The sequence below is a fragment of the Sceloporus occidentalis genome, unplaced genomic scaffold, assembly GCF_023333645.1.
Source record: "Sceloporus occidentalis isolate IW3139 unplaced genomic scaffold, rSceOcc1.0.p SCAF_133, whole genome shotgun sequence".
Lineage (NCBI taxonomy): Eukaryota > Metazoa > Chordata > Lepidosauria > Squamata > Phrynosomatidae > Sceloporus > Sceloporus occidentalis.
Genome location: NW_028317113.1, coordinates 2,590,267 through 2,604,880, shown reverse-complemented (window position 1 = coordinate 2,604,880; position 14,614 = coordinate 2,590,267). Strand labels below are relative to the sequence as shown.

Sequence of the window (14,614 nt, the reverse complement as noted above, 5' to 3'; positions counted from 1 at the left end):
AAATTGAAAAAAAATCAACTTTTAATGTGTCCACACAAGGTTACAGCTTTATCCTTGGCTGCCTATGCTTTGATTTTCACAATAATTCTGACATATAGATGTATCCCTTAATATTAAGTAGTGTAACATGACATAGCAACACAAATTTTAAATAGTAAATAATGATTTCAAAAAAACAGACCGCTTGCAAGGAATAACCACTTTATTATTTTTTCATAAAACACACATGTAAAGGAACAAGAAATGATTTGAAACACAAAGTGCAAAAGCCCGTATTACATTTTACAGCTATTATTACATATATTTATACACTTCTGAAATACCTGAAAAGCTTGGCATCTCAAAAAAGTTGAATATGTTATTGTTGGGAATGTGCATTAAAAAAGTTGGACGAATATGCTTTACAATGTTTTGGACATGTTTACTGCCATAAATCTTCAGTCCGACCAAATTTGAATACCAGCCCCCTGTAACAAAAAAGAGACAATGTTGCAGTAAACCTGTCACATCTATATGGTGATCTGGTGGGAGAAGGCTTATAACAGAAGAGTTTGGTCATGAGATGGACAGGTTATTACATAACACCTTTGTGGTCTACAGCAGAGTTTCTCATTGTCCGTTCCAAATAAACTTCCAAAAGGTATATTTTCGGAATAATTTCATGTAAGGTATTAATGAAAGGAGTGCTTGTCTTGCTCGACTAATACTTTGTTGGATTGTGACAGGGTTACTTGTAACAGGTTTAAAGCTTGGGTGTAACAATATTAAGTTAATGAGCTGCTGCATCAACCGTCTATAACTGGAAGGAGACTCAAGAGCTCATGGCTGTGTTAGGGTTAGGATTTGTGCACCCTCCTAGCAAGTACATTTTAAAGGGACAGTATAAAAAGGGACACATCCTGTAAAGAATTCATTTTAAAGTACTTTGAGTATTAATATGTATTCTTCCAAAAGTAATACAATTAAAGCTATTATTTAACACAGAAGAGGCTCTCCTCCATAGTGTGACTATTCTTTAAGTTGTTTAGACTGCATAAGAATATTGATTTTTTTTTAATAGACCAAAATGAACATTTAAATTGGCTGAAAGAAGATATGTTTTTGGGCTAAAAAGCCTATGACCCTGGCTTCCAATACCCTTCTCTACTGACAGGCACATTGTAGATTGCCTTAAAAACTGGTCCTCAATGACCACAAAGAATGCCCTCTATGAAGTGCTCAGTGTACCTGTGCATGGAAGACACACATACACACATGGGGGTCATCGGCAATATGTGATCACTAGGCCTGATTAGTTCCCTGACTCATACTGATTGAAGAAAAGAGGCATACAAGCCTGTACCTGTGATACATGCTAAAGTGCCTTAACAATAAAACAGTGTTCTAAAAGCTTTTTGCTAATTCCCATAAAACAAGAATACATACACCTATTTGCAAGTGGTAACATGCAACACAAATGCCAATATACATAAATAAATAAAAAAAATCATCGGGCTGGAGTGACCCATTAAGCAGAGGGATCTTTAGCCTAAACATTACCCAAGTAGAACAGCTACTTACCCAAAAAAAATAAAAGCATTCTGAAAAAACACAGCTATGCCAGGATACACTTCTGTGACACCTGTGAATACAGAATAAATAACAGCTGTAACAATGTTTCACTACTTAATAAAAAAAAATACACTGCAGATTATATACAGGGCAAACAGAAATAATATTTCAGATATCCAAACAAATATTGTCTTATTTCCTGGATTGCCGCATATGTTTCACATGGACACTGATCACTGTGGGTTGTAGTAATATACAGAAGATGTGTGACACAACAAATCATTTTGTCAGATAATTGCACCCACCAGCACTAAACTCAACCTAATGGATGGACCTTGTTCCAAAGCCAGCTTTTGCATTTTGTTGTATGCTATTTTCTTGCATTTTTGGGCATGTTAATGAGCGATTGGTTGGTAGAGAAGTAAAATAGGAAACAAAATAGGAAACATTATTATATAAAGTATCCCCAAAGCAACCGAAGTCAAGTGTGGAACTTTTTAAGCAACTTCATTTCTGGCGAGAAGCAAATACTGCATTCCACACTAGAAATATCATACGGTTAAGCATTGTGGTCATGGTTCGGGATTCCATCAGGCTAGGCTCCACTAAAATATTGGTTCGCAACCTACCCCACTCCAGCTTAGTCACATAGTACACAAACAATTACATTTAGCAGCTCCGTTGTCAAATGCTCTTTGGCCAGGTGAGCCAGTTACTTGAATAAAATAAGGAGATGTCACGTACTAATGTTGGCTGGTGTACAAAACTTCTTACAAACACTACTATGGTCAAACAGCGCACCTACCTTTTGCAACATAACCGCCGAAGAGAATCCACATCGATGCAATCAGAGAGCCGAAAGCCAACATGAAACCAATAAACAGCCAAATACGGGCACCTGATTGATTAAACATACAGGATTATAAATGTCTATTACCATATACACGTTCGAAAGGAACTCAGGGTCAGCAAAGAAGCCCTATATTGTGGCACAGGTGGGGGAGATTTAAAAAGACCGTTACTGCACCATATTTTTTTGTAGTGACCATTTTGAATTAAAATTTTATTTTCTGTTATCAGATCACATGATTTGGCCATTGCAAACCATTTCATAGTGAACTAAAGCTTTAAATACAATTAAACAACTGAAGTTCAATCTGACCACACAAAATACAAGCATGATGCTGGGTTTTATAGACTTTAGTAGCAGAAATCTAGCCAGACTTTACCTAAAGTATTGTGTTATAGCTGCAAAGGGGGGACCAACTACATATTAGTGTCTATGCATTTAGAATGCAATGTTATAAAAGTCTCTGTTGGTGTAATGGTCAGGCGTCCCGATACTTTTGTCCATATAGTGTGTATGTGTGTATGTATAAATTATATATATATTACACACACACACACACGGTATAAATAATCAATAGGATTACCACATTTCCTTTTTACAAATGTGGTACTTTTGTATTCACTCATAGGCAGTCACAACACAATTCAGCCTGTGATTGGAAAGTTCTAGACACTATCATCCCCAAAAACCATATTCAAGTTGGCAGCCACAGACAAAGTTGAGGGGGAAGCTATCACGCAAAGTACGTTTTCGGTCCCACAAAACTGGATGAAAGTTTTAATACTGAATGAGCACATATAACCAAGTACACATCAGATAAGGCAGAAAAAAATATTTATATTTGTCCTTTTGTTGCTCCACTGAAATACATAGACACACGAGCATACACACTGATGCCATAAACACAGATCGCAGCTCCTATCTGCAGATTACCTCTTCCAGTAGCTGCAGCTTCCTGGCTATGGGATCCTCACACAGAAACCCTGATCCTTGCATTTTACAAGCAGACAGCCTTGTAGCTTCCACTTTTAGGGACTGCAAAACTTGACTACAGAAGAATATTCTTACTGGCTGATCCTGTCACATGACAGGAAGATGACTCTGCCACCACTGATGCTAATAATGGAGAGGGTCCCTATACACCAAGTGGGTCTCCATCTATGCCCTACATCATTAAGAATAAGCACTGTATTCATGGTGTATAGTGCAGACACATACATAAATTACACTGCAAGGAAGCAGGAACTGGGGGTCCTTTGCAAACTGCTCCATTTGCCTCATTGTTAATCATCCCCTCTATGTATATAGCTTGGAAATGAGAGAGGATATTAAAGACATATTTAAATACCCAAAGGGACTCAACAGAAATTATATTTCAAAGGAAGAGAAATGTAAACAAGGGAATTAAAACATGCATGGGATAAGCATAAGGCTCTATATATATACCGTATTGGCTCGGATATAGGCCGCACTTTTTTCCCCCACTTTAAGTCTTTAAAGTGGGGGTGCGGCCTATATTCGGGGTCTAGCGCCCGACGCCCGGGACATGCAGTGGGGTTAGGATACAGATCCCCCGCAGCGGTGCAGGGGACCTGCATCCTACTCCCCGATACGCTCAGACAGCCTCCCCTGCCAGCACTTCCCACGGGGGGGGGGGGGGGTGCCGGCACGGGAGGTTGTCTAAGCGCATCGTGCGGTTGTCTAACCGCACGATGCGTTTTACCTCTGGCCCCCCGCCTGACTTACCGGAGAAGACTCCCGGGTGTCTTGCGGGGCCGGCGGGGGACATCTACGCAATACGCGTATACAACTTCCGGTGCCGGCACATCCGGCACCGGAAGTTGTATACGCGTATTGCGTAGATGTCCCCCGCCGGCTTCGCAAGACACCCGGGAGTCAGCTCCGGTAAGTCGGGGGGCAGAGGAGGACAGTGGCAGCATATCTCGGGGAGGGAGGAGGACAGTGGCAGCATATTTCGGGGGGGGGGACAGTGGCAGCATATCTCGGGGGGGGGGGGGACGGACAGTGGTAGCATATCTCGGGGAGGGAGGACAGTGACAGCATATCTCGGGGGGCAGAGTGGCAGCATGTTTTTTTGGTGCTTTTTTAAAGAAAAAAACTTTTTCTTTAAAAAAGCACCAAACTTTTAGGGTGCGGCCTATATACGGGGGCGGCCTATATCCGAGCCAATACGGTATATGACAAAGACCAAATCAAGCTTGAGGTTTTTACAAAAAAATCTGCAGACTAGATAAGTAGACTTGTACTTTCTATAATTACCTGTTTGCCCCAGGCAGCCCTCGCTGTAGCCGTCACCGTGCACCTGTCCATTGGACACTGCATTTATCCTTTAAATAAGAAAATATGAAGGAATTCTGAGACTTATCTGTGAGCTCATGCAAAGAAAGTTTTCTTTTTTTTTTTTTTCAAAATTGAGGCAACCCTCAAGCTTTACAGCTGTTGCTGAACCCCAAGTCTTATTATCGATCCCAGATTTGTTCCCGCAATGTTACTTTTGATAAGAAAGCACTAAAGTAGTTTAGTTATAAAAGTTACTTTAACATGTGACATTAAATATAAGCCTCTACATGACAACGCAGTACTCACGTGAGTACAGGTAGATAGGTTGGTGGCCAGATTGCATTTGTTCTCATGGTAGGAGGTCCTGTCCAACCTACACACTGCTGGAGTTACAAGCTGTCTTAGTGGTGTCTGCTAGCTATTTGATTACGCAGATTATTTTTTTCTCCATTAATAAAGGCATAAACGACAGGAGTCACAAATATTATTTTTTTTGTCTTAATGAAGGGGCACACCAGTCGTTTTCCTTTCCTTCTGTTTAACAGTTTGTAAAAGTTTTTCATGCATATGCTAAGAAAAAATGTTTTTTGTACTCCCCCTACTGGCTGTTTCTGTAATAAAAAGTGTACATTTTCACAGGTATTTAATAAGCACTTGTGTGTGTGCATGAGCATGGATGTGTTGCGTGGGGTGAGATGGAGTATGTGTTAAAATGAACGTGTACATGTTAAGTATGAGTAAGTGTGTTTGTAATTTGTTTACATGTGTGTGCCAGAGTGTATGTTGGGGGGGGGCAAGGTGCAAAGAAGACACGGGCAAGTTGTTTGGAGGCAGAGATGGCACAAATAGGCTGCTTAGGGGGTCAGGGTGGCACCAATAAGCTGCTAGGGGCAAAGGCACTCATAAGCTGTTTAGAGCAAGGATGGCACTGTAGGACATGTTGCTTGGTAAAGTTGGGGGCCTGGGGCAATTTTCACACCAGGGTCATGTGGTTTCTAGTTAGATCCCTAGTTTATAGATTACAGGTTGACATGGTATTTAATAATTCACTGGTGTGATGTGTTCTTCATTTCTCTATATTATAATTCAAATAGGTTTGCCTGCTTATTTGGAAAATTGTTAAAAAAAAAAATATGTACAGATGGTTAGGTTGGTCCTTCACAATAATTTACAGTGTCAGGGAGAGAATATTCAAATTATGCGTAAACTCCATATTTCATTAATGCACTCTAAATGTTTTGTAGTATGAATATAGGTTCTGCTGTTTCATGTGGTCAATGATATTTAAACAGGGCCGGCCCGACAATGGAACCGAGTGGGGCAACCGCTCCAGGGCGGTCGCCCCAAGCCCTTTTTTTTTTTTTTTAAAGCTGAGAAGAGACAGAGAGAGCGCCGAGTTGTTTTATCTTACCAAGTTGTCAGTACCCTCTAGCTCGGTCTCGGTGCCGGCTTGTAATGCTGAGCGCCGGAAGATGACGTCATTTCCGGTGCTCAGCATTACAAGCCGGCACCAAGACCGAGCAGGGAGACTCACCTCAGAACTAATGAAAGGTAAGTACGGGGGGGGGGAGTAAGGGTAGATAATGGGGGCGGGGGCATTTCAAACTTCGTCCCAGGCGGCATTTTGTCTTGGGCCAGCCCTGTATTTAAAGTATCATAAAGAAAAAAATTTGTGATTTTATATTACATTAAAATATTTTCTTTAGATAGGGCAGCCACAGATGGCTGAGGAACTTACATTAAAAAGGCAACAGTGGCTATAACCCCACAGGCATGGTATGAGTGATTCAGAGCCTCTGCGCTGGGGTATTTAACTGCAGCATCAATGATAATCCACCAGCCTGTAAAGAACTGAGAAAAAAGCTAGATTCAGAGAACAAACAATGCAGTTCAAGCACACATTTTTATGTGAACGACTGACCACAGTACATCGAGCTAAGAAAAAAACTTCCATTAAATAGACTTAATATATTTTAACATACTACTGACAAAAAACAGGTGAAATTGTGTTGGCAGGGTGCTGTGGGGGATAAAGGGATTTTAAATACTCTTGGGAATAAGAAAGAAAAAAAAGACAAAAGAAACCAAAGATATCTGTGCGCATAATTTCAATGAAAGCCCCATAAGTTAGTTAATGTGTAATATAATATAATATATATATATATATACATACACACACAGATCAGCCATAACATTATGACCACATGGACTCCACTAGACTTCTGAAGGTGTGCTGTGGTATCTGGCACCAAGATGTTAGCAGCAGATTCTTTAAGTCCTGTAAGTTGCGAGGTGGGGCCTCCATGGATACATCCTGGTGCCATGTGTTCTCCAGGTTAACGACACACACGCACCCAGCCACCCACATAAAGAAAAAGGGATTCATCAGACCATGCCAACTTCTTCCATTGCTCCGTGGTCCAGTTCTTATGCTCATGTGCCCATTGTAGGTGCTTTCAGCAATGGACAAGGGTCAGCATGGGGACCCTGACTGGTCTCTGGCTACGCAGCCCCATACACAACAAACTGCAATGCGCTTTCTTTCAGAACCAGCATTAACTTTTTTAAGCAGTTAGAGCTACAGTAGCTCATCTGTTGGATTTGAGCACACGGGCCAGCCTTCGCCCCCCCCCCCCACCCGACACGTGCATCAATGACCCATGACCCTGTTGCCGGTTCAGTGCTTGCTCTTTCTTGGACCATTTTTGATAGGCACTGACCTCTGCAGACAGGGAACACGCCACAAGAACTGCAGTCGAGACATGATCTGACCCAGTTGTCTAGCCATCCCAATTTGGCTCTTGTCAAAGTCGCTCAGATTCTTACATGTGCCTATTTTTCCTGCTTCTAACTCATTGACTTTGGGGATGGAATGTTCACTTGCTGTATAAGATATACCCTCCTGCTGACAGGTGGCATGATAACAACATTATCAGTGTTATTCACTTCACTTTGTCAGTGATCATAATGTTATGGCTGATCAGTATATATATATATATATATACACACACACTCGTGCATGAATACACACACAATGCAAAACTTCAGTACTCACTAGAACTCCAGCTGCAATTGAGGCAACCGTGTTCCTCTTCTCACCCCAGTCAATACACTCTGAGCAACGCAGGTTGTCAAAGAATCCAGACATTTTCTTTACAGCTGGGACACAAAGAAAATGCAGTTAGCAACATTTACAGTTTGTTAAAAGAAATGTGTAATATATACGTCAATGTATAATTAAAACGTACTCTACCGATGACCCCAGTAGCAGCATGCATGTATATATGAAACCTAAACTGTTAAGCATCCCTTTATTTAATCAATGCCTGACAGCACCATGTTCAGAAATAAAGCCATACTTCCAAAAACAATGTCTACTTAACCATAGTCATATAATAGTGACAATAAGTATCACGCATATATGGAGCCCTTCATATCACTGTTGTCAATAGGGTCAAAATTGAATGAATAATTTATCCTTAGGTGTAAGGTAGCTCTGGCATATTTAATACACAGAACAACAGTCAAAGGAGGTATTTGATCATGGTAGCTGAAGAATTCATGTGGTATTACAGATCCTTCACATGACTATGGACGGCCACGTCTTATGATTTTCAAGGCTGGGGGGAAAAATAGAACTAATGTCACAACGTGGGTTGCCCTTTCTTCCTTAACATTTCTCAGTTCTATTTGTGTAATCTACGATGAAATCTACAAAGAACGCATGGTTATTTTAAATGATGAACATCCAACAAAGAAAAATCTTTTATTTTTTCATTTTTATTTTATAAATAACGGATAATTTAAAATATATATTTTTTTAAAAAAAACCCCACATATTATATTTTTAAAATTTTACATTTTATGAATGCAAAAATTTTGGCAGCAGTCATCTATTCCTAATATATTGCAAAATGTCCAGAATAAAATTTGGTTCTTATGAACAAAGAGAGATGATAGATAGAATAATTGCAAACATAAGATATTAAACACATATGTTTGTAAAAAGCCAAGGAATTGCTATAATTATGATTAAACATATATATATATATATATTTACTATTATAGACAATGCACTGGAAGTTAAGGACAGAACTCTTTGTCTTTATCACATCAGGGTCTCTGACTCTATTATAATCTCCACCTCTCAGTCCGAAGCTTAAATGGATTTGGTTTTATAATACAGGGGGGGGGGCCTTAATACGATGAGTTAACTAAATGTCAATTCTGCAAATAAAATCTATAAATTAATGCATAAAACATCTTAAATTATCAAATAAGTACCGAAATGATACACTGAATATTATAATAGTATAGTATAATAATGATAACAAACATCAACAAACCTTCTTGATCCGGCCTTGTAATAAACAAATGTTATCGCTTCAGACGCATGCTCCGTATAGCAACTTCCTGTCATAGTGTTAAGGAAAGAAAAGGTGAAGTCACGACGCGGCCATATTGGTAATGGCGGAAGCTGAAAAGTGGCCATATTGGTAAGGGAACGCAAAAACGAAAGTGAAGGCGTGTTATTGTATTGTCAGACTATGTATGAATTGAACTAACGCCAATGCAGGGTAAATTACAGGATTAGTAGGTTGGTGATCAAGTCTTCTACTTATTGTTAGAAAGAAGACAAATATCTATGGGGTACGGAGCTCTACAGAATAATATAACTCCCTAGCGTCCCTGTTTAAGAGAATAAGTCCCTATTTGGATCCATATCCCTCTAGCTTTTTTCTGTCCTCCTCAGAACATTTGCCGGTTATGAGCATATCACGATGTTCTACAGATCCAGAAGACTCGATTTTATGTATAGAAACAACAGAACTTGGTTTAAAATGTGAATTGTGTAAATAAAGTGCAAATTTTTTCTAATAAATGCATTACGAATTACCGTACATTACCAATGGGCCATAAAGCCCCACCTCTAGCCACACGCGAACACAAAATGCTCTTTTCATATTTATTCTTATACAAAATATGCATTATAGCTGAGAGGTCCCTTTAACTTTTCATGTTGTTTACCTTGCAAACACACTGCCTCTGGCACTGACTTATGAGACCCCTGTACATGAGCATAAAGTGCTCAGTGGGAATGCCTTCCGGCCACTGATTGGCTGCCTCAATTGGCGTTCTGCAATTCTGGAGCTGCAGCTTCTCCTTAAAGTTTTTTTTTTTTATTATCTGTAAGTTTGACAAATGCATACAAGTGTACTTGCAGGATTTGTTTTATTATTTTAATTTGTATTTATGGTGCATCCTATGTTATGAATACAAGCATTTAATAATACTAATAATTTATTGTATGGCACTATAAGGTTAAAAGCCATTTAAAGTTCATAACCATTGATTTCCATTAAGTGTAAGGAGATTCTTCTGTGTAGTCCTCAGTTTAGGGTAAGGGCCAACTTTCATCCCCCCCGTACATTCCTGCAAGAGACCCATTGGTTCCTTTCCTAGGTAAATTACGTTTTTTATTTGTTTATCTGATATACAACTTTATACAGGTACAGATTTGTTTACATTCACAGCCATGTCACTTATAATAAATACATGCTATAACTACAATAAATGCAGAATGTTTTAACATTTTCAATGCCAGCCACAGTGCTAACCATACTGTATATTCATTTTCTTGTGACTGGAAAAGACAGACATCTTTTTTTGTGTAGAGGAACGGACAACTGGTTCCTAAGCCAATCCACAGCCATCAGTCATGCATATTCAACTGGCCAGCATGGGGAGACACCCCCCCCCCATGAAAAATTAAGACACACAGGCACAGAAAAATTATTTCGTTATATAAAAGTTTTTTTTTTTCAAACAAACTTATGAAATATTTACTTTGTTATGTTTACAATTTCTATATATTTTCAAAAATTACTGTGGAAAAAAAGATTCCCCCCCTCAGGGGTCTGCACCATTTGCTCTCAGATAGGTACCTATGAACAGCTTAATTTATTAAGCTATTTCTTATGAGGTCTGTTGGTTTAATTGTTAAGGTCTCTATAGGTCAACTGTAAGTGGTTTATAAGGGCTGTAGCAAAAACTGTAAAAAATAAAATAAAAAATGTCCAAACCTTCAAGGGGAAACATTTTTTTATTTTTATTTTTTTATTATAAATTGTGAGGGTAGATAAGCATACCCAAGCTATGTTTCAACACGGACATTACTATAAAGCAATAATAATTTCCAAGGAACAATAAAAAGTTATTAAAACATAGCAGATATTATCAGATAATATTCAGAAGTTGAAGGGCAACAGCTAGAGACTGGAGTACGACGCCAAACAATCCAATGTATCCATAAGCTCCTTTAAGCCTCTTCTCTGGGTCTGTAATTATAGAAATGAGGTTAAAATCATACTTCATAGTGAATATAATATATATGTAGAAATAGTCAGTGCGGATGATGTGCTATGAATAGAAAGGGCTTTATACAATATCATTTTGTACATTATATTTGTTTGCCTGGTGGGCTGGTGCAGCATGCAACTGGTGATGCCCGACCGCATGCTATGTTAGCATAAAAATGTAATGTGTGGCCGCACTTATGTCTTCAGGTGGCCCTGATTTATGATGAAGCAGTAAGTAGAGATATAGGATGAGTTCAGCTAATAAGTTCGGCTAGTACTAAGAGCCTTTTAAATTTTTTTTATTTATTTATTTATTTTTTTTCTTTACATAAATATGATCACTATAGATTTAAACACCAAACTAACAGAGCACGTTTATGCAAATATAGCATAAGGGTTGTATAGACATGTTAGATTTGTGCATAGGCTTAAGAGTTATTTGGAAATGACAATTAATATGTAAACTTTGATCAATACCAAATTGTGCTTATCATTTATCTGTCATGGCCATGGACAAATAACAGCTGCATGTTTTCATACCTCCAGTGTAATATCCCCAGGCATAGGAAAAGCGGCTTGTCACCCAAATCACTCCAAGAACAGAAGCAGATAACTGAGGGAGATGAAATATGGTGTTACCGCGTCTGTGGTCGCATTACATACACACATACAGTATATAAACAAAATATAAAGCCAGTTTTAAACCATTTTTGCAAGTAAGAGTCTTAGTTGATGTATGCATATTATATGACATTACAGGCTAAATAGAGAACATGTTTTATTCAGTTCATATACAATGCACGTATGGGTTATATAAGCGGTCTTTGCATAGCGCACCTATAGCAATGAAATACTAACAGTGTCTCCCTTTGTGTATTTCAGCTATAGCTTCCAGCCATATGTGGAATGTTTATTTCAACAAAGAATACCAGTTACCCCTAATCTATTAGCTTTACCTCTCGCTAAAAAGGTCCTCCATAAAGCGCATGACAACTGAGCCTGATTCTAAGCATCTTTAAAACAGGAGTGTCTATATATTTAAGATTAAAAAAGGGGGGTTAACCCCCCCCTGTATTTTAGTCTGTTCGAGAATAATTCTCTTTTCATTATTCCTCAACAGATCTAGAGGATAATGAATGCTGTATTTAGGATATATTTCACTGGAATTTATATTTGAGATTGATTATAACAACTATGCAAGAAAAAAAAATCAAAAAAAAATCAAGGGAAACTTGAATAGAGGTAAATAGAAAAGCAGGGGGTGAAAACACAGAAGTTAATTATTTCTACTGTGCCGTCTTGCTCTCATATTGAGACTCACAATGCAGGGTGTTTACTTACTGGGAAAGCAAGGCCAGCAATCAGCTGGAAGAGTATCCACACAGGATACACTTCCAGAGTATTCTGATGTGCCCTCTGGATACAGTTAAAAATGTTGTCTTTGTCCGAGTACATCTGTGGATACTGCAATGAGAAGAAAAGAATTAAAATGCAGCTCATAAGAAATACATACAAGCGAACTTAAGGCATGTTACGGAAAAACCCACTGGGGAAAAGTAGTAGTTTGGCCTGGTGCAGCCGGGAAAAACGTGCATGTACTTAAAAACAGTAAGCACTGGAAGGTCAGATCTGGTATGGTTTGTTGTCCGAATTTCAAACAGAGTGGGCGATATGTACGGTACATAAATGACCCAAAGAATTTTCTTTAAATATGTTCATTAAAACTTTTTTGTTCTAAGAATGTTTAATTAAGAACAAGGAGTCCTGGGGGTGATGGTAATGTACCCACAGAGCCCTGATCTCAACATCATCAAGTCTGTCTGGGATTACATGAAGCAAAATAATAATAAAAAAGAACTGTGCTTAGTTCTTTGTGACAACCGTACCTGCCGAGTCCCTTAAAAAAAACTGTGTGCAAGAATACACGAAATATTGATTTCTCTTTATTTTTTCTTCTGTTTATGCACTTTGCATTTTGTTATATGATAAAGAAACTATTAACATGGCTATTTTAAAAAAAAAAAAAAAATGCATTCTTACTTTAGAGTATTTTTCCATGCCTGCCTAAAGCTTTTTCTCAGTACTGTACAAACACACGCATAGTTCTAGATTATATACATATTGTTTTTTCCGGTAGTTCTTGGTAACCTAGTTTTTGAGTTTGGTAAGTTACATTACGATATATGACTGGGTAAAAGGTGAATATATGTGACAGTTTGTGTTCAGTCAAGCATGACTTGCAAGTTTGTACAAGAAAATAAGGGGCAGAATGTAGGAGTGAATGGATTTGTTAAGGAAATAGAGGAGTGACCATTGCTACAGGAATCCGGTTACTCAGGTTTCTTATGATGTACTCTAAACAACACCCCCCCAAGAGAAAATAAGTGTTCATTCACTCTATGGGATTTATTGCGTTCTTCAAAAAAAATATGGCAAAAATGCTGAGTAAGTAGGGATTAGGTTCACAGTCAAATAAAAAGATGTCATAAATGAAAAGCCTGCAGATAAGTGCATTTCACATGATACAGAATACAATTTGAACTTGTGGGGTTAGCGGGTACACGAATATAAGGCCACCCAACAGAATACATGGATAACCTTATATGCTACCTTGAATGAAATAATATATTTTATTCATATTCGTTTCCGTTAGAAATTGGCTAGAAGAAATTCACTTAAATGGTTAGTTTTGCTTTAATAGAACATACTAGCTGAGTCCTCCCTTTGAATGATTGTTTGGTCCCTTAGCAAATGCATCGAGGGATTCCGCACAATTCCCCACAGAATTTGCCCCTTTCCCCAACACCAAGTTTCCTGGCCTGCAGGAGATCTGTTGTGCTGAAACCTTACCAGGTAGGAGCTGTTGCACTGCAGCTCTGCCGCGGCACTTTCTACTAAAAGCAAGTCATTCATTTTTTGTTTTTCATATAGGTTTAGCAAATTATTTTTTTCTTTTCTTTCAGGGGGCCGCCTAGGACACTGGAATATCCTTTTAAGTCTGGAATATATGTCACACTAATACTTCATAGGATTAGGTGATGCCCAACATTTATTTACTTTTCATTTGGGGGCCTGTGTGAGGATGCCAGATTTTTTTTGTTATTGGCCCTGTACTGAATAACACAACATTTAAAGGGCATAAAAACGTACTCTGAATCTTTGAATTAAGAAAGGGGATTGATTGTGTGTGTTCTGAGAACATTATAACAGTGGTATCATAAAATGCATTATTAAGAGGATTTAATTGCTCCCTAAATCTCTCTTTTTTAGGACAATAATGAACACAGAAAAAGCAGGAATTTTGTTTCATAAATTAAATTGAGCATACATAATACATTTTTAATATATAATCTGCTTTTTTACATCAGAGCGATTTAGAGAAGTGGGCAGAAAAAAATAGCATTTTTAATCACCTTGACTGTGCATTTCTAGAAAAAGGCACTCAATTTAGGAAAAAAAAATTTCTTCAGGGAAATGTAATAATTCATTTAAAGATGCAGTGAATCATCTAGGTGGGGGGGGAAGCTATCACTACACCAATTTCTGTATAAAT

General features: G+C 38.3%; 1 protein-coding gene across 2 annotated transcripts; it reads right to left on the bottom strand.

The window, feature by feature from the left end:
- Nucleotides 1-421: 421 nt before the first annotated feature.
- Nucleotides 422-7,850, bottom strand: LOC149281408 (transmembrane protein 50A-like). Of its 2 annotated transcripts, none has more exons than XM_089499329.1 (6): nt 7,758-7,850; nt 6,441-6,553; nt 4,682-4,749; nt 2,357-2,449; nt 1,561-1,621; nt 422-467 (listed from the first exon to the last, which is right to left on the bottom strand). In XM_089499329.1, the coding sequence occupies exons 1-6, from the start codon at nt 7,848-7,850 to the stop codon at nt 422-424; spliced, it is 474 nt and encodes a 157-aa protein (XP_089355455.1). The 2 variants fall into 2 exon arrangements, with proteins under 2 accessions (XP_089355455.1, XP_089355456.1); XM_089499330.1 differs by having other exon boundaries at nt 1,561-1,612.
- Nucleotides 7,851-14,614: the final 6,764 nt, after the last annotated feature.